Source organism: Pogoniulus pusillus, chromosome 16 (assembly GCF_015220805.1).
Source record: "Pogoniulus pusillus isolate bPogPus1 chromosome 16, bPogPus1.pri, whole genome shotgun sequence".
Taxonomy (NCBI): Eukaryota; Metazoa; Chordata; class Aves; order Piciformes; family Lybiidae; genus Pogoniulus; species Pogoniulus pusillus.
This window is the reverse complement of record NC_087279.1, coordinates 4,500,001-4,527,092: the sequence shown is the minus strand read 5'-3', so window position 1 is coordinate 4,527,092 and position 27,092 is coordinate 4,500,001. Positions and strand designations below refer to the sequence as shown.

The 27,092-nt window shown below is 44.5% G+C and overlaps 1 protein-coding gene and 1 long non-coding RNA gene across 2 annotated transcripts in view; one reads left to right on the top strand and one right to left on the bottom strand.

Moving 5' to 3' along the window:
- Positions 1-10,836, bottom strand: part of PDZRN3 (PDZ domain containing ring finger 3) — a 159,694-nt gene extending 148,858 nt beyond the window's left edge. Inside the window, exons 1-3 of the mRNA XM_064156190.1 lie at positions 9,839-10,836; positions 3,863-3,949; positions 1,890-1,997 (exon numbers count right to left, since the gene is read on the bottom strand). Coding sequence (XP_064012260.1) covers positions 1,890-1,997; positions 3,863-3,949; positions 9,839-10,555 — 912 coding nt within the window. The 5' untranslated portion in view covers positions 10,556-10,836. The remainder of the gene's footprint in view (positions 1-1,889; positions 1,998-3,862; positions 3,950-9,838) is intronic.
- Positions 1-21,343, top strand: part of LOC135182293 (uncharacterized) — a 57,549-nt gene extending 36,206 nt beyond the window's left edge. Inside the window, exons 2-3 of the long non-coding RNA XR_010305149.1 lie at positions 7,581-7,662; positions 20,398-21,343. This is a non-coding gene — a long non-coding RNA (uncharacterized LOC135182293). The remainder of the gene's footprint in view (positions 1-7,580; positions 7,663-20,397) is intronic.
- Positions 21,344-27,092: the final 5,749 nt, after the last annotated feature.

The following is a 27,092-nucleotide window of genomic DNA, read 5'->3' as shown; positions in this document are numbered from 1 at the left end:
ATACATGGAGAGGTGAGAAGAGTGAATACGAAAATGAGTTGGTGGTCAGCACAACAACAGTTGTCAACACATGTCAACCTTTTTCAACACGTGGCTTCCTGCCCCCACTGGTGTGTTATAAATACAACAAATGGCTCTGGTGCCTTTTTTCTGGGGTTTACTCTTATGTGAAAATGTAAATTGACCTGTGGAAAAGACCCCATGCAAACACTGCCCTCATAGGCATGACTCCTCCCAGGGAGAAGGCATAGCCAAGTACAGCAGGAATGCTCACCCAGCCTATCTTCCTCTGTTCTTCTCAGGTTCTCTTAGCATGCATCAGCACAAGTTGCTGAGCCTGGCTGTGCTAACCCTGCCAAATGCTCAGCTTGTGAAGAAACAGCAGGAAGGAGAGAATAAGAAAGGTGAAAAAAACAAGCAGTAAAGAGAGAGGTCTCTTGGAACAGAGAGCAGATGCTGCAGAGCCCATGGAGGTTAGCTGCCCTTGTCCCCTGTGCCGTGGCAAGGGTGACTTCCAGATGAACACTGTGAGACTGCAATTGCAGGCTGAGTTATGGTGCTTACACTCCAGGAGCCTGGGCTGGGCTTGCACAGCCAGACTAGGGCATTTCCTAACCTTGAAGTATTTGATTTTCCAGAGTTTTGGTTTCGTACAGTTGTTTGGTTTATGTGACTATGCACTACTTCAGAAACGGATGTCAGCTTTGCAGATCTGCTTCGGGGAAGTAGATGCTTATGGGAAAAGTCTCACTTCAAACACAACTGCATAATTCCTTCCAAGTTGTCCAGACCTTTTCACAATTATGTTACATCACATACATCCTTTAAGCAACTCTGGGCCATTTCACAGCTCAGCTTCTTATCTTTTTTATAGTTGTGCTACTGTGGCTCCATTCTTTCCCATATGAAGCAACTTAATTAATACTTTATATCCTTACTAAATTGTGAATAGAGTTTACCCTAACAGTACAGAAAATAGCAAAAACACATTGTCCCCTGCCAACAGAAAATCCTTAACAGCTGTTTATTGCTCATTTGCAAAACATAAGAGCAATGGAATTCCATTACTTAGAGACACTGGCTGCTCCATGATATCCTTGGCAACAAACACCACACTTATCTTTTTGAACAATAGATTCTCAAAGTTTCTCCAGCCTACAAAAATAAGGCAGCAAGGAATACTTTTTCTTAACTGTAAAAATGCTAAACAATGGGAACTGACTCACCATCAGCTGCATTTTATTCCATCAAAACAAACCTTTTTCCCTCTTTCCCCCCCAAAAAAATAAATCTGCTCTCTGCAAATTGAAAGAAACATTTCCAGCAATGATCTCCTTGACAGGAAGAAGTTTATATTGAGGTCAGAACTCTGGCAAAATGGGAAGAACTTCAGCCTGCTGTCTGAGTAATGTAAGAACTTACAAGCAACACGAAGGGAGCCCCTTAGACAGGTTTATAATAAACCATACAGCAATCACAGAGCAGAACTTTTCCTAACTGCTCAAAATTCAGTCTTTAATATCAAGAAAAAAAACCAAAATCATGGTTTAAACCAGAGGTATTTCACATATGGTTTCAACTAAATGACTTCAAGGTTTCCAATAGCTTTAAGAAGAAATATCTCCGGCATCCCAGATAGATGCTAGCTCCTAAGGAAGTCAGGACATGCACATACCAGCCATAATCTGGTTTCTATATTTAGGGAAGAACTCTACCTAAAGCTGTGAAGGTCAGCACTGCAGCAAGTTGAGCATATTTTCACAGCCATGGCTTCTAGACAGCGTTTACCATGGCACATTTCTCCTAAACCCACGCTAAACGTCACGCCATTTGAAGAGCTCCAGGTGGAACTTGGACTATTAAAAGAGACTGGACAGTGTCTTACATACCTCAATAATCCTGTCATGAATTTGCAGCCCTCCTTCCTTGGCAGCCGGGCCTGAGTCTACTATTTTCGATACGAAAATTCCTTCGCTAGATGAACCATCTTGGTTGTCCTTTAAGGATGAAAAGAAAAAGATACTGTTACACCTTGAACTAACTCTAGTTTGTCCTCGGCTAGCTAACCTGTCTATGTCACAACAGTGCACATAAGGGGCAAGATACATTCTTATCTATGTCATCACATGGAATCTCTAGGTGATCTTGTCTTGGCAGGAGGGTTGAACTCGGTCTCTGGAGGTCCCTTCCAATCATAGAATCAACCGGATTGGAAGAGACCTCCAAGATCATCCAGTCCAACCTAGCACCCAGCCCTAGCCAGTCAACTACACCATGGCACAAAGTGCCTCATCCAGGCTTTTCTTGAAGACCTCCAGGGACAGTGCCTCCACCACCTCCCTGGGCAGCCCATTCCAATGCCAATCACTCTCTCTGACAACAACTTCCTCCTAACATCCAGCCTAAACCTCCCCTGGCACAACTTGAGACTGTGTCCCCTTGTTCTATTGCTGGTTGCCTGGGAGAAGAGCCCAACCCCACCTGGCTACAATGTCCCTTCAGGTTGTTGTAGACAGCAATGAGGTCACCCCTGAGCCTACTCTTCTCTAGGCTAAATAACCCCAGCTCCCTCAGCTTGTCCTCATAGGGTTTGTGTTCCAGGCCCCTCACCAGCTTTCTTGCCCTTCTCTGGACACCTTCCAGCACCTCAACATCTCTCTCGAATTGAGGAGCCCAGAACTGGACACAGCACTCAAGGTGTGGCCTGAGCAGTGCTGAGTACAGGGGAAGAATAACCTCCCTCATCCTACTGGCCACACTGTTCCTGATACAGGCCAGGATGCCATTGGCTCTCTTGGCCACCTGGGCACACTTCTGGCTCATCTTCAGCCAACTATCTATCAGTACCCCCAGGTCCAATGCCTAAGGTTCTGTGATTCTGTAATTAGTTGGTGCTGATTACTGCCATTGTGTATGATTAAACAACCAGGACTGCAATTCCACTAGGTGCAAGAGTTGCACAATAATGATTTTTCTCTGTTTTAGGCCAGCTCGGTAGTAATTGTCATTACAATTATTTTTAATACAAACCCCAGTGGGCCAGCAGCTTGCTTGCACATCAAACATAAGACAAGAGTGCATTTTTATTTTTAGCTGCAGAGCTCTTCCTCTGGAGGCTTAAAAAAAATGAAACCATGAAAAATAACTTGTACCTAACAAGGTATTTTCATACTCCTGTGTGTTGTCACCAGTTTCTACCAGCTCAGAACAACATCTCAGCTAATTGGAAGCCTCTAACTATAAAGAAAGAATAACTTTAAAGTGAATTTAGTAGGAATAAATCACGATTAATGTCAGATTTCTGAGTGGCTGAGAATACTTTCTAAATTACTAGGACAAGGTATAATCCACTTCTTCATCTAATTAAAATCATGTGCAGCAGCTTCAGCCAACAAGCATCCAGGAAAAAAAGTACCTTAGTGAGTGCATGGTGCAGGAAACATCTGCAGAAGTCATAGAATTCAAAAGTAGGTTAACTTACGTCCCCTCTCCTGCATGCAGAGCTGCTCAATCTCTGGTGGAAAGCAGAGTAAATAAGGTTCCCTTAATGAACTGTAAAGGGCTAAAGCTGTGGGCACTGAACTCAAGCATTGTCTTCAAAGCCTGGAAAGAAATGGCAGCATTTTGGGGGTGGCACCGCACCGTTGGTGCTGCTAAGCCATGACAGTGTGCAAGAACAAAAACCTCGAGAGAGAAAAGGTGGTGTAGTTAATAGCTGTTGGATAGAAAACTGGATGCAGGATCTGCTCTGAAAGAATCCCAAGGGAACCAAGTGCTTGTCAGCAGCATTTTTCCCTCTAAGTGTTGACCTACATGCTTTCCCCAACGGGAAAGGGCAAACATATTTTAACAATTAACATACCACGCATGGTCGGCCACCAATGATATTAAATCCAAGAGAGCCAGAGTCACGATGAAGGACAAGAGTCAGGGCTTTAGTTTCTTCACCCTACGAAGAACAGATGAGCATGTTTGAAACCTTTGTGTGCATTGGCAAGTGGGATAAGTAATACTTCTGTACAGGTTTGATGAGTTGATGGCTTATTGCCCCCCACCATGTAATTCAGAGCAAAAACCATTTAGAACAACTTTGCAGGAGGAAAGTCAGCGGCTCCCAGCCTCAGCCCTGCAGTCACCCCACCGACCTCCATCAGAGCTGCTCTGTGAGACCCACCCTGTAAGATTTATGTCTATTTTTTATTGAGATCTACAGCGAGACACTTAACAGCAACAGAAGATATTTATATGTAATATTGGATCCTGCAACTACTTGACCTAGTCATATGTGATGTGTTATGCAAGACACTCCATGTTTCCAGTAGTCAAACTCTTGACTTTTCCCATGCTTGGGGGAGACCAAATCTCAGCACTGCATTTTTATCTTGCTTCTCTCTACTGCTAACTACACAGCATTGTTTTGAACAGCATCAAACATTTAGTGTTACACAACAGACATTCTCTGGTGAGTTTTAGAAAACAGCATTAAACAAAACTGCTACAAATTTTCCACAGTCCTAGGGTGCCAATTGCTCTTCATGGCCCCTGCCATGGATTATTTTGTTCTTTGGAATTTTAACAGAAGTATTCCACCACTGAAAGTCATTACAATTAATTCCCTAAACCAGGAAGATCTACAGAATGGTTCTCTGGTTAAACATAAAATATACAACAAAGATTGACTGGATGGGGACCGTATAAATATGAGCTGTTATCCTCTCCTCTTACCCCAGCTTGCTCTTAACCACAGCCACAAACTCCCACCAAGTATCTTTTAGCACAGTGGTGATTACTTAGGTCTACTGACTTTCATTAAGACTGTTAAGGACAAGTAAATCCTCACAATGTACTAACATCACTCTCAGTCAAGTGGTTGTTATTTACAGCACAACACTACAAAACTGAGCAACTGCAAACACACAGAAGTCTATCAATCACATTTCTTCTGTTTCAGTAATCAGAATAGGATGAGTATGTTGTGTGTTTACAGATACATATGAACCTTGCTACCTCCAAGATGTTTTTCTTTGTTTTTTTACTTTTCTTCTTTTTTTTTTTTGTTAAAGGGTGAAAAAGTTATGAACACAAAAAAGTTTGAGGAAGTTATCTTACAAGCCTGGTTTTCATAACCAATTAATGACAGAAATTACAACAGTTAGGTTGTAATTCGATGCAGATGGCTTTAGCTTGTGCCTTTTTCTTTCAAACATGTCAATTTGAAGTTGTCAATCAAATATTAATGTCTATTTAAACCCATAAAAAAAAGTCAAAGTAATCCTGGATTACTGAATTACTCCTGCAGATTTGGGGATGATAACAAAGCCCAATTCCCTGCCAGTTTCCACTGGCAGGGCTCCACTGACCGCATGCACCGAGCTCCACCGTGGGGGAACTGCACCAACATTCTCCACCTGAAAATTTGCTTTGCAGTTTTCACATCAGTTTTTGATCATTATCTTTCCTGCAGATCAAACAGTAAATAGACTTGGACCTGATACAGGGAAATAAGAGTAAATGCTGACTGATTTTCTTTGCATTTGCCTGTGCTCGGCATCAGTGGTACCCAGAGGCCTGAAAAATTAAGTAAAGGCTGTTTCCCTGCAGTCTTTAGAACCAGACCTCAGGCAGGATTTCAAGGAATAAATTTCCAGTCCTGTGAGACCACTTCCAGGGACTGATGGTTCTGGACTTGAAAGACAAGGACGTGCTAGCAGCGCTGTTTACTTCCCCTATTATGCCTTTCTGAGAAGGCAAATCAATTAAGACAATCAAGAAACAATTACAACATTGCTCTCAAGACACTATTGGTAATTAAAGTTGAATGCTTTCATTAAAGTCTCCTTAGTGGCTATGATTTGATGATTTTACACCCAGCAGGGCAACTATTAAAGCAGGTGGGCTCATATGAATCAAAAACTGAGGGGAAAAAACAACCCAATTAATATTTTTTTTTTTTTGGGTAGATACTCCTGAAAAAAGTCTGCAGGGATTTTAATGCAACTCTCCAACCAGTTCTGTTGGACTGGTACACTGCCTCCATCTCTCCATCTTCTCTATAGCAGCACTGGTGTTGCAGAGCACAATCCACATAACCCAACTGCATCAGCACCAGGGAGGCAACAGCACATTGCTCAAACACTTGGTTACTTTTGTAGATTCATATCTTAAGCTTTAGCAATGTCTTTGCCAACCTTCTTCACTTCATAAGCATGCCAATGATTTTTCCAGGACTCTGCCTTCCTTTCCCCCTCTACCATGTCTCATGTTCCAGCAAAACAATCATTAAACAGTAAGGTAACTGTAGAAATGAGGTGGCCAGCGTCCAGCCCTGCCCCGTCATCTGCTTCAGAGCAGACCTGATGCTTACTGGCATCCCACAGTTGTATTCCCATAGCTGAACAGAACTCTTAAATGTAATTCTTGAAATTACTGAACTTCCCAGCTGAATAATGTGGAGCTAATAGACTGGTTCCCCTTTAGACATTGGTAGTGCTGTGGCTAAGAAGGTCTGTCTTTCCTAACAAGAGACACTTCTGCTCCTTGTTTAATGGCAAAAGGGCTGCCAGGACCAGCCCAGCAGATCCTGCCTGGGGATGGTCTGAGAGAAAAATGTCTTGTTTTAAAGGGCTTCATCACAGAATTAAAACTTGTGTTGTCAACTCCACAGAGGTTTTAAATACACAAACTGGTTCCTCTATGTCTGATACATTCACTGAAAGTCCATCCCTGCCTTTGGCCGTTTGGACAGAAGAGCTTCCCCCACAGGCTGCAGCCAGCACCATGAACTGCTTCTGTTTCTCCCTCTCATTTCTTTCCAAAGGACTTTGATGGCTGTGTACATAAGGAACGACCAGATCAGCTTATCGATAGGTGTGAACAGTGGTATGTTTCAGCAAGGATTAAGCATTGTTTGAATAGCATGAGGTGTTTTGATTATTTAGACTTTGATGTTTCAGGATTGACACGTCTGATCAAAGGAAATACTAATTTTGAGTAAGACACACCACCTTCCCTACCACTCCCTCCTCAAGGCTGTCCACAAGAAGTCATACCTCTTCCCACCAAGGAATAAAGAGTTGCTCTCTGAGTAAACCTTTGGATCTGTCCTTTGGTGTAAGAGCAGATCAGACATTCAGGAAATAGGTAGCAGGATTAGAATGCTCCCTGAGTGGCAAGGAATACACATAGAATACATGACTGAAGTTGCTTAAGGCACGTCCATCTGTGTAAGGGTCTGTAAAGCTGTGAGATATTTACAGCATAGTGTGTGCATAAAATATATCTTCTATATTCCTTCAATGTAGTTATGGCAGTGTTATAAAACTCACTTCAGAAATGAGAGATGGAAGCACAGGAAAGCTCTGAGGTTCATCCAGTATCACAAATGAACTCTGTGCTAAGGCAAATCCAGACCTCGGTCTCCAAGATGCCTGAAAAGCTTGGCCCAGCCAAGAATGACCCAGAATTTGAGTCTTTCATGAATGGCCTACAGTCTCTCTACATCATATTTCCTCTAACTAAGCACTTAAACATGTGAGTGTTTCTCATGTTTTGACTAAAGGATGTCTTCTGATTTATTTTAGATTGGTTCTGCATCTGTAGCAGCAAGCAAGGAAATCAGAAGATCCTTTTCCTTCACCTGATAAGGAGTCAGAAGATCCTACAGTGAGTTTTGCTGTTATCTATCTCACTTAAGAACCCAGTTTCTCAGTGTCACTGCCTTGCCTGTATTTTAACCCTGCCTGAACACTTAATCATTATTCATATTTCATGCATTTTTTTAAAAGCTTTAAGTAATGACAGCAAATGTGCATCATGCTGTGAAGATGCAGTTGCTTCTGGAATGGAAGTCAATTATTCCATGTTATCATACATGTAATCCATGTGTTCAGGGACCTAATGCCTTGTGCCCAGCTGAGTGTGACAATCTGCACCATACACTGCAGAGTCTATGCCAGTGTCTAGAAAACAACCCCAGAGTCAAAAGCTGGAAGCATGCCACAGCCCCAGATTGGTAAAGCATCCCCTGCACTGGGTGATTACCACGGGGCATTTAAAAAACCCTCCAGTGCACAAAGATGCAAGTTTCCTGATTGTACTTCTCTGGGAGCTGGGCTGACTGAAGCTGTTAGTATTGGAGAGCTGCCCAAAATGCTGTGAAAGACATGTAATTGATTGACCACTAGACCACAAGTCTGTGGTGACATGACACCTTCCAGCTTGCTTCAGATTAGGGGCTGCTTCAGAGCACTGTAAAACAGCCTTTTGTAACAGGACTGAAAACAGGCACAGTCTCAGGCAGCTGCATCCATAAATTTGATAAAGAGTATTGCTGGAAACTCTGAAGCCTGCATGTTTACAACTCCTCCAAGTAGCACCTTTCCTGCTAACAGCAGCTCACTGGGCTTTACAGAGCTAAGTAATACAAACCCAACACTAGGCACAAAGAAATGAAGGAAGGGGCTGTGTGGGAATAACGGTGTGCTGTTAGGATCAGGTCAGAGATGAGGAGGTACATAGTCAGAGAGATGATTTCCAACAGCAGGGCTGTGTAGAGAACTTCCCTTATCACCAGCAAGGTGAGAGGGAGCAGGGATAGCTGTGGGAGCAAAAATCCTGCAGCAGGTCTCTAAGTTCAGGGGGCTGCAGGAAGAGGAGACTGAACTGTGCTGAATCTTGCTATGAATGAGAAACCTTCATTTAATACTTTGATGAAGATTTTAACCAGTACCACACCCAGTACTGCCAGAAGTTACAACAGTGCATTTAGCATTTAAATATTGTAACTGAATGTGGTGAGCATGGATCTCCAAAAAGGGAGAAAAAAAGGCTCTAACGTGATGTTTTGTTCCCTTTACACAACTTTTACAGCGTCAGCATTAACAAAGGTGTGGATATAGATGTTTGACAGTTTTAAACAGTTTAATACTGCTGTGCTTGTGGTCACACATTCCAGGTCACCGGGAAGACTTTGAATGTCTTCATTTAAGAGATAATTGGTTTCTAGGGCTTCCCTCGCTGGGGAGTCTCATTCCAATTAAAAGTTGGGGATTGTTGTGGCTCTGGCTTTTGATTCTGGTCATTTAGAAATGGCCTGATTCTAAGGGGCCAAAGTCAAGTTACTCTTTCTCCTCCTAAACTGGGCTTTTATAGAACCCTGTGTGACTCTGGAAAACGAATGCAAGTACACAGCAGGCGTCTGGTATTTGGACATGGATGTTACAAAGGTGATGACTTCAGATCATGAAATAACTGGCAAGGTGTCTGAGTTGTGCAATAGTTAACCCTAAAACCTGCAACTTTTAGGAAGCTGTATTTTGGGATGCTAGGTGAGCTGAGGGTCTGGAAAACATCGGGTCACAACAGCCTCTTCCAGCTCGTTCTGCTTTGTGTTACTTCTGGGAGTCGATTTCTGGTGGTTTAATACCATTTCCAGCCCTGAAAATTACCATTGTGCTGTTTGAAGCTTTCTTTAGAGAGAGCCCTTGGTATTGTGGTGCATGAGTGGCCATATGGGGTCCAGACACCAACGATGGTCACTTTACAAAAAAGCAGTATGAAAATCAGTACAAGACGACTATTAAAAGCCAAAACTCCACGGGTGTGGGGGCCAGACGGGCTACCCGGGACAACTCCTGCCCAGGGGCAGCGCCCACGGCCGGGCTACGAGACACTGGCGAGAACGTGCCTCTGTCTTCCCGTGGAGCTCGGCCGCCCCTTCGAGCCCTTCCCGCCGCCCGACCCCGCTGCTGAGCAGCGTCCGAGGAGCGCGGGGGGCGCAGTGGGGTAACTTCTCCCGAGCAGCGGAGTAACCTCTCTCTGTCCGCCCCTCTCGCCTTACCTTGCCGGGGGAGGCGGCGCGGGCACGGGCCAGGGCGTCGAGGCGGGCACTGTACTGCGTGAAGCGCTTCTGGTATCGCAGCGCCGTCACCTGCAGCTCCAGCTGCGCCGCGGCCAGTCGCGACAGCAGCGACTGCTCCCGCTTGCCTGCGCGCAGCGCCTCCTTCTTCAGCGCCTTCTCCAGCGCGGTAGCCCTCGCCTGCAGCGCGGCGCCGTGGGCACGGAGGGCTCGCAGACAGCCGTGCCCGCCGGCCCGCCGCTCGCCGTGGGTCAGCATCAAGCCGCAGCCCTGCTCGCAGAGGCCGGCCGGCCGTGCCTCGCAGCGCTCCCGCATGTGCGCTTCCACATCGCGGAGGTTGAGAACCTGGCGACATCCGCGGTTGCGGCATTTGGCCGGGGAGAAGTCGCAGGTCTCGGCGTGCTCGCCCAGGTGCTGCAGAGGCACCACCGCCTCGCAGCCCCGAGCGTGGTTGTCGCACTTGATGTCCAGCTTGAGGATGAGGCTCTTGAGAGGCAGGACGTGGTTGAGCTCCTTGGTAGAGATGCGCTGGCAGTTGACGGGGCAGCTGCCCTGCTGCACCACCCAGGGCAGCACGCAGCCGGCGCAGAAGACGTGGCCGCAGGGGGTGGTCAGTGGGTCCTCCAAAACTTTGTTGCACAGATTGCATTTGAAGTCGGGATCCACGTCCCCGTTGAAGCGATCCAGCTCGAACCCCATCCTCCTTTTCTCTTGGCCAAAAGCAAACGAAAAAGGAGAAAACAACCCCAACGACACCAAACCCAGCCAAAATTGCCAAAGTGCTGGGGTGGGACAAGCAGAAAATACTAATAAGTAAGTATCAAGCAGCTACTGGGGAAGGGGCTCCGACCCCCAGCCCAGCCCGCCGGGGAGCTGCCACGGCTGCCCTGGCCCCTCCGCTCCCGGGCAGCGCCCGGCCCCGCTCCCGCCGCCGGCCCCAGTCCACCACTCTCGCCACAGCCGCGGGCTGCTCTCCCCGGGGCCGCCTGCGCACAGCACCGCCGTACGTCCCGCCCCGGCCCCGCCTCAGCCCGGCCCACCCGGGACGTCCCGGGGGTCCTCCCGCTGGTCCTCCCGCTGGTCTGCGGCGCGGCCGGGCACAAGGGTGGCTTTGTTTTGGGTAGGGGAGGGGTGGGTTCCAGCCTGTCCTACTCTCTTTCCGAGCGGTGGCAAATAACCCGGAGCCCGGGGATGGGGTTCGGGGAGCCGGGGCGGAGGGTGAGGTGTGCCCGAGGGGATGGCTGGCTGTGGGGAGGAGGAGGGCTTCCCGGACTAGGACAGGCAGGATATGAGGGGAGGGGAAGAAGGGGGGCGGGGGGGGGGGGGGGGGGGGGGGGGGGGGGGGAGAGAGGTGCGATGAGGAGGACGATAAACTGTTGTCGCGTTTAACGCACGATTAGTAACAAACGGGACGGCTCACTCCAAGAGTTGGCTGGGGACACGCAGAAGTCGGAGACTTCTGGGTGGATGCTGGGTGGAGATGCACTGCATGGTCAGGCCCTCGGTGAGCTGCTTAGAAATGGGACTAACTGTTCAGTTCTTTGATGAGACATCCGTACAGCACCAAGAAAGAGGAAGGCGAGCAGAGCAGCCTGCTGGTGCTGCTCATATCCTTACGGAGAAGGGATGCGTTTTCTTCTTTGTCTGCACAGCTGCTTGTTATCCCCTTAATGCCACTCGGATGTCAGTGTGGGGCATCAGGGAAGACTAGCACTTCTGATGCCTATTTCTGCCAGGAGATGATTTAAAAGCACTCCAGAACGTGATATAAAAAGCTAGCCAGACCACACCTGAAGTCCCAGACATAGCATTAGGCAAAAACAATTTCTCGTACAAAGCAGATATTCAAGTACTGAAAAAAAGCAATAAAAGAGAACAGCTTTGTTCATTGTGGATGGTGGAGCTTAATTCTCACATGCACAGGCCACATACCAGCTCAATTGTTCTTGTAATGTGTTTTGCTTTATGGCAAAGTAGAAGCTCGGCTTCAGTTTCACATGACCTTTAGTACATGCCTATTATATCACAGCAAAATTGTTTTCCTGAGCATCTGGGGTGATTGTCTGTTAGTCACCTTTAGAAAGTAACTGACTAGTGGTCACACAGCTATGCCCCCGGTTCAATCTCAGGCAAGTAGTTTTGAGTATTGAGACTTTTCATTTTCAAATATGAATTCCATCTGTAGTGCTCGTTTCATCCTAATTATTAATGTTCCATAAAGCTGAAGGTTGCTTTTGGCTGTATCCATTGCTCAACTGCAAAAAGGTATGCATCACATATTTAAGGTCATATACCTAGCTAAGGAATGTTTTACATATTGGATCCTTTTAGAAAGCAATAATAAACACATGATGTAATATAGGGCCGTGTGTGTAGACTTTCTGTTAACTCCATCTGAAGGTCATGTGCAGTCCAGGACCATGTGATAAAGTTTAATGAATACATAAATATTAGTTCTAGTTATCCTATTTGACCTATAGCAGTGATTTCCATGCTTGCTTCTTGTGCTTCACTCCTCCTGCCTCCTCAGGACTGCTCCTCTCTCCAGCCTCTCTTAGCATTGCCCTTGCTGCAATGCTATGTCTCTTTCCTCCCTCCAGCCACCCAGACCACCATCCAGCTCAGCTGATTCTCCATGCTTTGTCTGTAAAGTCAGTGCCCTTCACTAGCAGGACACTGCTGTCCTGCAGTTTGTCACGAAGGCTCATGTAGCTGTTTCTAATCATGGTATCTGCACTTTTCTCTGGGCATTTTATCTGAAACAAAACCTCACATCACTTAGCCTGGGGATGCACACAGCACAAATGAGCGTTGGTGTTCATGTTGACAGCTGCTGTATCAGAGTGCATCTGATGGGGAAATCCATCAGTGCAACTATTTCTGACCAGGCTGGTTTAAGACAACTGCTCTGAACTAGTGGCCAGTGTGGCCATCATCTCACGACCTTCTTGACATGGGTTTATAAAGTGTCTTGTGCATTCAGGAGGGTTGTAAATAGAACTAGAACTACACCGCTTCCTTCAACGATGGCTGTAGCAGTTTTGGTTTAGTATTTCAAAGTTGTCTCTGCAGGATGCTTGAGGCCATTCCTGCTGAAGCCAGAGGCAGAGCTTTTATTGATTTCCACAAGAGTGACGTCAGCACCGGGGTCCTTTGGCTATTTGAAACTATACAAATATTTGGATGGAAAATATAGGCAAGAACTTGAATAACATTTTCATTTGGAGTCAAGGCTGGGCAGATGGTGTGCTCAATTCTGTGATATACTTTAATGTGACATGCAGGAATAGATACTTTATTTATAAATCCAAACTTTTCAAGGCCACTGCAGCCTTGCACTGAGACTACAATTTGGAGTGCTGGTAGGAGACTGACGTTCCCCTCTCCCTGCTGCCCTTATTCACAGGAGAAGGCACAAATGGACCTTTCCCTACTGGAGACACTTATGTTTCGGTTCTCCCTCAAAAGGAAACTTAAAAAGCAGCCTCTCAACATGAGCCTTTAATGTTATTTTCAAAGGCTGAGGTTGGAAACTGAAAAGAGGTTTGGTTTCCAGCCTAGTGCCACCAGGGCTGGAATTACATTGCCACAGCTAAGGGTGGTCAGTTTCATTTAGTTTCTCATCATCAGAGGTAGTGTACTGTGGTGGGACCGCTACTATTAGGGCTCTGCCATTTCATTTGCTAACCTATCCTAAGAAGGGTGAGGGCATGTCAGTTTGTATGTTGAGATGTAGCATCATTTTACACTTGACATGATGTGTGTGCAGGAATACAGAATTTCTTTACATCAGTTTGCCTTTAAAAAAATGGAATCACTAAATACCAGAGAAAGAGTCAAATGCCAGTCTACAGCAATCATCTGTGTCATTCTTCTGCCTTCTGTCATTCTCAAAAAGCTCCTAAAATTAACATGATATGTTCAGTGTAGCATGGTCTTCCTCATGCACTTAGTTTACAAGCTGGAGCCTTTTGGAAACTGAAACTCACAGTGGCCCTGAGCTCATTTGAGATATGTTCAAGGCAATTAGAAGATGTGCAGCACATACAAAATGCCATGATCTTCTCCAGATTCTGTTCATTGCCAAGCACTGAGGCACTGTGCAGAGCTATACATTTCAAACACACTGCATTCTCTGACATTTTATGACCTTTTTTGTCCTATGTATGTTTTACATGATTTCTTTATCTATCTGTGAAGCTCTGATCATTAAAATTCAAGTAAACTCACCTCAATCCTTCATCTGTACTGCTGGTAGCAATGCAAGTTTGTATTAATAGAGAAGAGCTGGTGGTCGTGGACCAAATAAAATGTCAGTCTTGGAATAGTAGAGAGGTCTGGATCAACCACAGTAGGGACAGCTCATCATGATAAGGGTTTATATGACATTTATAGCCAGTGTTTTGCAAAAGGTTAGACTTCAGCTTGGCAGTTGAGCCAGGATTCCAAGGTTTACGTGCACGAGCAGAAGGCTGATGCAATAGGAAAATGGATGTAAACATAGAAGTATTGTGTATTAGCAACTGACCAGCTGCATCAAAAATCCAAATCAGATCCCTCTGTTTCAGAAGAAACCTTCCATCTAGAAGGAAAAGATAGGACGTGAACATCCTTTTTTGACATTCCACACATACTTTCGTGTAGTTGCTGAGGAGCTACTTCTCTGCCTCAGAAATCCAGCTGTTTTCAGACACACACTGAAACGACTGGCATCATCTGAGCCTGTTTCATAGCTGGCTTCCTTCTCCTCATCTCTCTACGTGACTAAAGTCCTAGCAGAGTTTGTATTTTATTTATGAATAATTGAGAGGTAAGGCCCACAAGAATTTTGGCTGTAACTGCACATTCCTTATTAAATGGATAGAGATAAATGTGAAGTAATGCTCTTATTTCTGGGGTTTTTTAGGAAATGTGATCAGTAAGCCATGCTGGGTGCTCTTTGAATAGTTACATTAATTCACCACTACAATACCTGAGAGCCTTGAAGTTATTTATTATACATTTTATGATGAATAATCCCCTTTGTGGTAAGGGAGAATTAGCCACATTTTAAGACTGGACTAAATGAAACGTGGGATAATAGAAGTGCCCATTGTAACTCAGTAAGCCTTCAGCTGAGTGCTAGAAATTGAATTCTGCTTTTCCTGAGCAGAATTCACTCGACATTGGAGTCAGTTTTGGTAAGCAGTTGCTTTTTATGGGTGAGTTTGTCATTTGAGTGCAAGACTGAAGCCCAGATCTGACCACTGCTCTCCTGAAACTACACAAGGACTCCAGATTTCAGCAGGGCTACATCCCAGAAAGCATTCAATAATCACTCCTGTGGCCACAAATTTTCCATCTTTGAATTTCTTCAGCAGTACAAAACCGTGCAGTAGGCATCAAATTATGATGTAGACACCACATCCCCTGCTATGTAATTTCTTTGTCTTGTTCCTCCCTTATTTAAACAATTTAGAGGGAGAGAACTGACATTATGTACGCCTAATTCCCTTTCACACATCTTACACGTTGTAAGTAATGATAATGTTTAAATTCAGACTGTAATTAACTCAGTGGTAATGGGTGGGACATAAAGTGCAAGCCCTAATTAAGAGGCATATTCCGTAGGAGTTTGTACAATGGATTCATAGTGAGGGTCAGTCCACATCTCCGAGAGTGCTCAGTGAAGAAAGGCTGCTGAGTGTTGTCTCCCGTTTTCCCTGCATGTGGATGTTGCAGACCTGTCAGTGCTCACACACTGGCATTTTGCACGAGTAGGTGTGTATTTAGCTGACAGATCTGAGAGCCTTTGGATTGCCCTTAATTGACAGTCTGACCTCACGAAAAGGAGGTGAAGCTGTATTTAGCCCTGACCACGTTCACGTATAAGCACTTCCGAAAGTCTTTTAACTCCAATTATTTTCTCTTAAAAGGTGAAAAAAAAAAAAATCCTGTTCCCAAGAACAGGAATGGAAATTCACTTTTCAAGCTGTCAGGAAGACTGTGAATGATGTTTTTTTTTTTTCCACATCAGCTAACACTGCTCTATCTCCGGATGCTTTTGTACCACGTCCAAAATAAACAGTTCTAAATACTTGCACGAGGTGCATTTGACAAGCAGGCTTTTTGTGACCATCCACGGATTCTTAGGGAAGCAGTTGCCCTGCTTATGTATTTACAGCACTGGTTACATTTGTGTAAATAATGGGAAAAAATCCCTTTTAAAACATATGTCTTACTTCAAAAGCAGAAGCCTTGTGGAATGCCTGGTCTGTTGAGGGAAAGAGTCTTCATCAGGTGAGGCCCAAGACAGAAAAGAAACAAAGCTTCTAAATGCATGAAGTCATGCAACAGAACAAGGGGACACAGTCTCAAGTTGTGCCAGGCTGGATGTTAGGAGGAAGTTGTTGGCAGAGTGATTGGCATTGGAATGGGCTGCCCAGGGAGGTGGTGGAGGCACCGTCCCTGGAGGTCTTCAAGCAAAGCCTGGCTGAGGCACTTAGTGCCATGGTCTGGATGACTGGCTAGGACTGGGTGCTAGGTTGGACTGGATGATCTTGGAGGTCTCTTCCAACCTGGCTGATTCTATGATTCTATGAGGATGGGGCTAGGCTCTTTTCAGTGATGCCCAGTGGTAGGCCAAAGGGCAATGAGTACACACTAGAATACAGTCATTACTTGAACTGAAGGAAAAAATCCTTTCCTTTGAAGGTGACACTAGAACAGGCTGCCCAGATAGGTTTTGGTGTCTCCCTCTCCAGAGACTTTTGAAACCTTCCTGGACATTTTGATCCTGTGCAATCTGCCCTAGCAGGAACACTGGAGTAGCTGACCTCCACAGGTCCTTCCATCCCCCACCAGTCTGTGATTGTGAGAATGCTGATGAGTTCTGCGTCGTGAGTGCTATGGCAGGATGTGGTAGAGACAGTAGCAATATGTGGGTGCAGGGAGGGCATGGAGCATCTTTGGATAATAAGTCCAGCTGGTTCTATGACCTTGGTCTCTAGAAGTCTCTAAATTACTTATTGCCAGAGGCTGTGAGAGAATCCTGCAAACACACTATGCCATTAGCTGTGCAAGATGAGTAGCCCCAGCTGATTGCTCTTAGAGACAGGATTGTGGGCTTGATGACCTTTAATTTGATCCTGACTGAGCTTCTGGCTTGCTTTTTTTCAATAGTGAAGGCATTTTGGAAAATGGTGGTGGCTTAAGGAAGCTTTTTCATTTCAGTGCTCCTGGATTTTCTGTGACATTTATATTGCTTTAAACCAAAAGTTTTTGAAAGGAATATCCAGTACTTGGAAGTAATAAGCATAGATTTCAAAGAGTTATTTCTTCATTTCTTGTTGGGAAGGAGGTTGGGATAAAATGGAGCAATGGATGGAGAGATGTAAGAGACCTTTGAGAAGCTAAGGCAGGGATGTGACAATATTTCCCTGGAAAAAAAACAGTCAATGTGGTAAGTGTTGGGAATGTGCTACTTGAAAACAAGAGTTGTATGCATGTTTAGAAAATTAATGGTAATTAACATATGTGATTTAAAATAATCTAATGAAGATGAGTCTTTTCCTTTCTACTAACTGTATGATCAGACTAGAATAAGCATCAAGCTGGGCTTGCAGGGCAAAAATGTCTTGCTGTCATCTGGTCTCCAATGGGAAAGGCTGAGAACTGCTCTTTAGCATGTGTGCTCTTCATTCAACTCTGTTTGAGAGCTGAGTGAGAACTGCTTAAATCCCTCCAATGTTAAAAGGATTTCCCAGGGGAGGATTTCCCATCAGTGTTCTGCTTGATGTATTGCAACTGTTTATCCCAATCTATGCAGAGCTGTGCAATGACATTGCCGTGACATCTGGGACAGTGAGGGAGCTTGGAGGATCACAGATTCTACATGTAATAGGAACTAAAGACATCTGTAGGGAAAACCTGAAGTATGCATGCAGCTAGAGATCTCATCCTGAAACCCTCATGTTTATTTTGCAGGGATCTTAACCCAGTGACATCCTTAAACCTTCATTTTATGTTTTGGGAGTCTTAAAACAGTGTTATCCTTGCCAGGAAAGTACAAGAATCAAGGAGCTGTTAACTGACAGGGAAACCTCCTGGTGAAAGTTAGGTTTGGCTAGTATTAATGATCTCACTCCCCATTGAATTAGTCAGTGGATCCTTAAGTCATATGCTAAGATGGTTGCACTAAGGCAAGCAATTGTTTCTGCCATCAATGTGTATCAATGTTTACTCTTATTTGGAAACAGGCAATGGGAGTTGTGGATGTTCAAGGTAGAAAACCAAAGAAGGGACATGCTTGCTACTAAACAAACCCACTTTTGCACTTCAAGGGCAAAAAGTACTTTTTTTAAACAGGAAGAGGCTTGGTGTTTTTTTCTCTTTAAAACAACACACTTGAAGGTATGAAGCTTCTTCCTCCTTTGGGAGCACTACGTTTCTTTAGGAGTCATGGCTGAGTAGCTACAGACACCCCCAAGGCCTCTCCACTATGGCTGCTTTGTGTAACTTGCTAATTGTGCAATGATGTGGAGCATCAGGAGCTTTCAAAATGCTCTGGGCACCACAGATCCCGAGGGCAGTCCTATTGCACCAGCTCCAGGCCAATGACATTGTTAAATATTAATATTCATAGCTATCTTGCACTAATGAAAAGCATTTTGTGTAGCTCTCACAACTGTTTCAGTTTTGCTCTTATTTTTTTTTCCTGATTTTCAAATGTCTTGATCTATGCAGCTTCCAGCTCCTTTTATTTATTTATTTATTTCCTTTGTGGCTTTGCAATATTAAGGATGCCCTGAAATTGCATGAAAATTTTAGACACTTGATTTAGAAGCATAGTTGAGATTTCTAAGATCTTTTCTGAGCTTTGATAAAGGTTCCTAGGGAAAAAAAAAAAAAGAAAGTTGTCTTTTTATTCTGGCAGTTTCTGCTACTTTTATCAGTGACAGAATGTGATGGTTTGGGTGTTACCCACCCTCCCACACTGTGGAAATCACCCAGACTAGACTCAGCCAGCTCTGGAAATTTGAATGAAGCTTGTATTTACAGCTTAGCTCAATATACAAGCAGATATTTACAGTATAGACAGAAGTAGGCAAGGTAAAAGGTAATACAGAAACACAACAGCCCTCCCAGAAACCTGAGTCACCAGGAGGGGCTCCCAACTGCCCTTCCACCTTCTCCCGCAGCTCTCAACCTTACCCCAGTCCCAAGGAAGAATGGAGGTTCAGCCAGGGGGTTAGGAAGCACAGTGGATTAATCAGAGAGATGGCAGAGAGGCTAGAGAGAAGTGCAGCTCAGCCAGTCCCCCCAGAAGGACTCATTTGTCTTATACATCTCAGCAAGCCTATAAATGAAGTAGACATCAGCACTGTTATCTAGTTTTTCTCACCAAAACATTCTAGCTAGCTTCAAACTAGCACACAGAATGTGAGCCTCTTGGCAAACCAGTTTTTAATAAACCCCCTAAATCTGACTGAAAAAAAAACAACCCCCAAACCAGAATTTACTGGAAACTCCTTGAAATGGCAGGTTTGCTGTCACTGTATAAAGATAGAAACAGATAATTGTGAGAGAATATTGTCCTCAGTTTTTAACAGCTTCTAGATGCAAAAGGTCAATTTTCTGTACATTTTAACCCCTAAAATTGTATTGAAATAAATACTTAGATTTTCCATTGTGATGGTTTGGGTGTTACCTGTTCCTCTACTCTTTTGAAGTCACCCAGACTAGACTCAGTCAAGCTGGAAATTAAGGAAATGAAGCTTTATATTTACAGCTTAGCACAATATAGAAGTAGATATTTACAATATATATACAGCTATAGACAGAAATATGCAAGCAAAAAAGTAATACAGAAACACAGGAGTCCTCCCAGAAATCAGAATCCCCAGCAGGGGCTCCCAACCACTCTTCCACCTTCTTTCCACCTCTCTACCTTATCTCAGACTTTGCCTTATGTGCAAGGTAAGTTTGGAGGATCGACCAGGGCAGTTAGAAAGCAGAAGGATTAGTTACACAGAAAGCAGGCTAGGGAGAAAAAAGGACAGACACCAGCTGCAACAGAGATCCACACTGAGTTATCTTTGTTCTTATACATCTCAGCAAACCTGGGAGTGAAGTAGACATCACTATTTTTTTCCTTTTCACAGCCTATAATCTAATTCTTCTCACCAAACTATTCCAGCTAGGCTCAATCTAGCACATCTATTTCTGGGAAAAAAGAAGTACTTTTGTGAAAGAAAATATTTTGCTAACCAAGATAAAGGGAAATGTGTTTCCTGACAAATTAGCAGAGGAATTTATAGGTTGGACTTGGTAATCCTGAGGGTCTTTTCCAACTTGGATGTGAATGCTAATAACAGAGCTAATGCTGTATTTTAATTGCAAACCAAACGAGGACAATTTGCAAAGAGATTAATATCAAAATGGTCTTAACTTTTTCAATCTGGTCTAGTAATGTAAAGGGCAAGTCACCAAGAGCATGGAGACTGTTTCTTATTTGGGCCTTTAGGAGCACTTACTAAGGAGGCTGCTACTTTAAATTTCAGAGGAAGGGAGGCAGTTGCAGCAGAGGACCAGTGTGGATATCCAAGTCAGCTGGACCTGGAATGAGGACTGCGCTTCATGCTCAGCATGTGGCTGATTTTCCCGCTCCAGGGCATGTGAGTAGGATGGTCAGCTTTAATGATGGAGATTTCTGTCCTAGGAAATGCTGTGGGTGTCATATGAGAGAGAAGGAAACAAATGGAAGCTCCTGAGGGAGCAGTGGATACCTCTAGGAGCTGGGGAGGCTCCTACCGAGAACAAAGCTGGTGCTGTGTGGGACCTGTGATGTGTTTGTGTCCTTGGAGATCTGAGTTTGTACCTGGGTTAAACGGTTTCAGGGGCACCCACAAGGTCACAAAACCTGCTATTTAAGGTCTCACTCACTTGTTCTTCACTGGTTAATGTCCTCCACAGGCTGTTCCCAAACCTAGTGTGTATGTAAAGGAGTAGAAATGCTGGCAGGGCTTGAAGATAACTAAGATAGCTAACAGCTGTCAACAGCCTAGCCAGACACACGTTAGAAACAGATGAGGTCCATGAACAAACCATGCCAGTCTTCTAGGTCTAGTGCATCTCATTTGGAGCAAGCCTTCATCCAGGTAAAGAATTGTGAGAGGGAAGGAATCTTTTTAATGTAGTATCCCTATTTTTTCCAAGAGGTGTATTGACAGGACTAGAACTGCTCGGAGCTGCTCTGGTTTTGTACCTCCCTGTGAAAACTTCCATTGACATTGACACAGCAGCTCCACAGGATGACTTCTCCCTTCCCTTTCTCTGCAGCTCATGGTTTTCACTCTGTAGCTAAACCAGGAGGCTGAATGTGGGGCAGTTTATTCAGGATCAAGGCTTTCTCCCACAGCAGAGAATCCTGCTAAATGTCAGGAGAAGATCTGATTATTAACTAGCACAGAGTGTTATGTGAGTGATAGCAAACTCCTTCCTGGGGCTGTTTGCTGCTGCAGGCTGTTGTAGGAGGATGATTGTTCTCAATGTAACAGCTTATGCTGTATGTTTGTACGTTGCTTTATAACAATGAGAACATTATGAGATTGCTCCTGTACCTACTCCTTATGTTCTGCTAATTCATTTTCCATTAGGCAGCATTTATAAAGCCTACAGAAAGGTTTTTCCATACTCCAGTTGAAACAACTGCTCTTTGTGAAAGAGCCTTGTGGCATGAAGTCAGGGAGAACTCACTCATGGTACTTAAAGCCAATGCAAAACTTTCTTACCATTTGTGAGCTAAGCTTGTACCCAGCATCCTGCACCTTCAAAAACTTGCTGCAAGGGTCTTGACATTTGCTGCTTAAGCAGCTACATACTGGGGAGGGGAGGTGCTTTTCCCACCTGGTCATTTGATGATTGGAACTGTAGCTAAGAGACATAGTGGGAAGAGCAGACTGTGTCTCCCCAAGACATGTTTATTTAAGGTTGCTGTGCACTGTTGCTGGCTGTATGCACTCAGAGTGGGTCTGTGCTCCTGTAATCTCCAAAACCTGTTCCTGTAGCCCAGGCTCTGGAGTCTAATTTATCAGGTTCTGAAGGCAGATATCATCTAAAGATATGAGGTTGATTTTCCAATAGCTTTATGCCTTCCAACACTTTTCATTAGCCACTGCGGAAACAGACCTTGCCCCTCTGTCCCAGTGTAAAGAGAAATTCAGCAACATTTGTAAAGGTGATTGGGCTGACTGGTCACAAATCATGAAGAAAACCCATGGTAGGAAGAGTTGTTTTATAGATTATTGAAGCTTGATGAAGTAGGCTCTAGTGACTGATTTAAGTAATTGAATAACAAGATAGAAAATAATGGAAAAAACCAAAGCTAACAACCTTGATGCTAGAGTTAAATGATTTATCTGACTATACCTATTCTAAAGGCAAAGGTTAGTGTACTGAGCTGGTGGTAGGAATTATTTCAGGAGGCCTGCAAAGCTCTTTCAAGTTGCTGAAATTTAAGTGGTACATTGGTTGGACTTGATGATCTTGAAGGTCTTTTCCAACCTGGTTAATTCTGTGTGTGTGATTTGCCATTCCTTTAGTGCTAGCCTCAGTTATCATATAAAAGGACAGTATTGACCTCTACTGTGTAAAGTTAGCAGCTATGCAGTTACCAGGAATTCATTGAAGACAAGCAGATTGAAATGGGACAGCACCAACTGTAGGTATTAATGGTAAGGTCATAGGTTTTGGGGTTTATGTAGTCAAATACATACATTCATACTTGGATTTCTTTCCAAACACTTGGAGATCATTTGTTCTTGTTTGGCAGATCCCAACTGCTACACTACCTGTGATGTAGGCAACAGCATTACAGCTAACAGTAATATGGGCATATAGGCTAAACCCACCACTTCTCCTTTTTGCACTGATTCCTGCCTTCCTTTGCCTCCCTGCACACTGTGCTTTTTCCTGCTGGCCATGTCAGTTCTCTCCCTGTTGCTTTTCTTCTGTTTCTTTCATTTCTCTACTCACTGCCTTGTCCTCTCCTTATTTTCTCATCTCACACTGCCTACCAGGGTGACTATCATTTTGTGTCTTTCCATCCCACGGCATCTGGTTTTACTTGGCTGTCCTTGGCAGGCCTTTTATATTGCTCAAGGGTTTGGCTCCTTACTGGAATATCCACCCTTCTGGGGCTTGGCTGGTAAATACTAACATCAGACTGAGTCTGCACACTGTTGGTGGCATTTTGCTGAAAGGTTAGGATTAGGGTTAGGGGTTGGAGTTAGGTGTTAGAATTAGGGTTCAGATTAAGGTTAGAGTTAGGTGTTAGGGTTGAGTGTTAGGATTAGGTTTTAGAGTTAGGGTTAGGATTAGGTGTTACAGTTAGCCTTAGGTTAGGATTAAGGTTAGAGTTAGGTGTTAGAGTCAAGGTTAGGATTAAGGTTTCAGGTTAGGGGTATGGTAGAGATAAGGGTTAGGGTTAGGTTGGGGCTAGGGTTAGGAAACTGGCAGACTATAATGTGTGGACACTGATGCTTCTCTCATCTTCTGCACAAAGTTAGCAACTTAGTGGTAGTAGTAATGAAGGAAACTAATTGTAGAAGTAACACACAAGTTACCCTTGAGCTTTCCTAGCGTGAAATACTGTCCTACACAGAGTATTTATTTTTGAGCACTCATTTCTGTTGGGTATCCCCCAGGTAAATCAGCTTCTTTGATCATTATTTGTTGTTGATTTTTTTTTCATATGGTTATTTTCCTATAACATTCTTCAGAAATATCAGCAAATGTTCACAAACTGTCAAAAGAAGTGCCAACCAAATATTCCAGAGTGCTTGCAGATCTTGTGCAATCTTTCCCCTGCTTTTTTCCCAGCTGTTTATTAACATTGATATAATATTCCCTCATGAGCAGTTAGCATTTTTGTGACATTAAACATAGAGGGGAGGTTGTGCTTCCACATATGAATGAAGTGACTGCTCTGATTTCTCAGAACATTATCTGTGTTCAGTCTTCCTCTTCACCAAGAGCTGCTGCTCAAGTGCTTCCTCGGGATTTGGTTTCATTTGGGGCTGTCTGTGGCTTCTCCAAAGGAAATAAGGTACTTTCAGTTCAGGCTACTCAAAATACATAGCACATGACACTTTGGTCTTCCTGCTGGCATGAGTAAGCCTTGGATCAGGCTCTTAATATTCTGCATAACATTTAAACAGATTACCTGAGGTATTTGTCAATGTACTTGGGTGCTGAAGAAGAGTTATCTATGCCAGCTGTCACAGTATCACCAAGGTTGGAAGAGACCTCATAGATCATCAAGTCCAACCCTTTACCACAGAGCTCAAGGCTAGACCATGGCACCAAGTGCCACGTCCAATCCTGCCTTGTGTGAAATCAAGGTTACCTGAATGGACATAAACATCTTACCTGTCTCACAAAATAGTTTGCATCACTTCACCTACAGTTCTGTTCTTCCCTACACATTGTTTCTAAACTACATGCCCCAAATAATGTCTGGAAGACCTTACAAGCACTACGTTTATGCTGTCTGTTTAATGGTAATTGTTTCATTATGGATCCAGTCCTGGGTTGTAGTGTGGAAGTCATGAAGCTCATCACTTCTTTATCTGAAAACTGTGATTTTGAGAAGCAGGAGGAGCATTGTGCAAGGATCAGGCCTCTAATCTGACCAGTAAAATCTCAGGAATCCAGAGCTGCTTAGCAGAGCAGGCAAAACTCACAGTGCCATTTGCAAAGCTGCTTGTCTTCCAAGGGCAAACACTTCTGGGAAGCACTGCAGGCTTTTCAGATCTGTTCCCCTGTGAATACATTAGGTAGAAATCAATTGTACTGTTTTTATAGAGCTAGTGGATGCTATAAAAATGTTCCAGGTAGGTCTCCATATGGTCTGAATTGAAAGGAACTGTCTCTTATCAGATATAATGAGCTATTCCTGCTAGATTACTCCTATTGCCCTCAAAAATGTTGCTTAAAGGGGGACTGCACAGATGTGAAACTAGATAGAGTCATCTCTGGGCAGAACACTCTGCTCTCTGCTGAATGGCCACTTCTCACCAAGCACTTGAGCTACGTGAGCTGAAGTCATCACAACATTTCATGCATTCAGTACATTGCCTACTAGGAATATTTTATGCCCCCAGTACATTCTACTATGGCCTTGCATTGTTAAGCTCTCTGTGGGATTTCTAGGCAAATCCATATTAGTAGGACATCACACTGTGCTCCCTGCATACCCAATGGAAATTCATTCAGGATTTCCTAAGGCTTGAGTGCATCACTCAGACAGCTGTGCTCCAGCCACAGAAATGAGCAGGTTTCCACAGCTAATGAACTGGTTTCTAGCTCATTTTCAACAATTGTGATGTGGGGGGGTGGGAGAGAGAAGTCTGATGCTTATTGCAGGTTTTTGCTGGAAACTTGCAGATTCACAGATTGAGGATCTCCTCCAATCCAATGCAAAGTTATCTTGCCCAATGCCCCTGCAGTCAGCAGGGACACCTCCAACTAGATCAGGTTGCCTAGGGCCACAACAGGGTCTGATCTTGAATGTCTCCAGGGATGGGGCCTCAACTACATCCCTGGGCAGCCTGTTCCAGTATTACACCAGTGTCATTGTAAAGTTCTTCCTAATGTTCAGACTGTATCTATCTTTGCTTCAGTTTCAGACCATTCCCCCTCATTCTGTCACTACAAACCCTTCTGCAAGAGTCCTTCCCCAGACTCCCCTTCAGATATTGAAATGTAGCTATGATGTCTCCCTGGAGCCTTCTCTTCTCCAGGCTGTGCAGCCCCAATTCTTTCATCCTGTCTTCATAGGAGAGGAGCTCCAGCAGCCCTGTGATCATCTCCCTAGTACATTCTTGCTCTTGCACATTTTAGGTTCATGACTTTCTTAAACAGTGAAGGCTTAAAAGAAATCTTACTGCTTCTGACCAAGGATTGGGTTAAGAACTGGCTGGATGGCTGTTTCCAGAGAGTGGTGGTGGATGGAGCCATATCCAGTTTGGTGGCCAGTCACTAGTGGTGTGCCCCAGGGATCAGTGCTGGGCCCAGTCCTGTTTAATATCTTCACTGATGGTCTGGATGAGAGGATTGAGTCCATCATCAGTAAGTTTGCAGACGACACCAAGTTGGGAGCAAGTGTGGATCTGTTGGGCAAGGGGGCTCTGCAGAGGGACCTGGACAGGCTGGACACAGTCCAATACCATCAGTTTTAACAAGGCCAAGTGCTGGGTTCTGCACTTTGGCCACAACAACCTCATGCAGTGCTACAGGCTGGGGACAGAGTGGCTGAGAGCATCCAGGAAGAAAGGGACCTGGGGGGTACTGGTGGATAGTAGGCTGAAGATGAGGCAGCAGTGTGCCCAGGTGGCAAATAAAGCCAAAGGCATCCTGGTCTGTATCAGGAATAGTGTGGCCAGCAGAAGCAGAGAAGTCCTTCTGCCCCTGTACTCAGCACTGGTCAGGCCACACCTTGAGTACTGTGTTCTAGGCCCCTCAATTTAAGATGTTGAGGTGCTGGAAGGTGTCCAGAGAAGGGCAACAAAGCTGGTGAGGGGCCTGGAGCACAGCCCTGTGAGGAGAGGCTGAGGGAGCTGGGGGTGTGCAGCCTGCAGAAGAGAAGGTTCAGGGCAGAGCTCATTGCTGTCTACAACTACCTGAAGGGAGGTTGTAGCCAGGTGGAGGTTGGTCTCTTCTGCAGGCAACCAGCAACAGAACAAAGGGATGCAGTTTTAAGCTGTACCAGGGCAGGTTTAAGCAGGATGTTAGGAAGAAGCTCTTCCCAGAAAGAGTGATTGGCATTGGAATAGGCTGCCTGGGGAGGTGGTGGAGTCCCCATCCCTGGAGGTGTTTAAGAGGAGGCTGGATGAGGCACTTAGTGCCATGGTTTAGTTAACTAGAAGGGTTAGGTGATTGGTTGGACTGGATGACCTTGAAGGTCTTTTCCAACCTGGTTAATTCTGTGATTTTAGCAACTGAAAACTCTTGCTGCTCCTAGCAGGTGTTACTGGGAAGCTGCTGTGGCTCTTGCCCTTCTTTCACTGCACTGTCTCTGCTGTTGTTTGGAGTTCAAGAAGTTGTTCTGTTTATGGGTATTCTGAGGAGTGCTAGGTAAACTTTAGCTTGTGTTGGGGCTGAAATCTGTGTAAGCATAAATACACTGATGTGGTTGCTTATGCAAATGGCTGCTAGCTAGCCGTGAAGAGAAAGCCCTTCTGGCTCCTTATGGGTC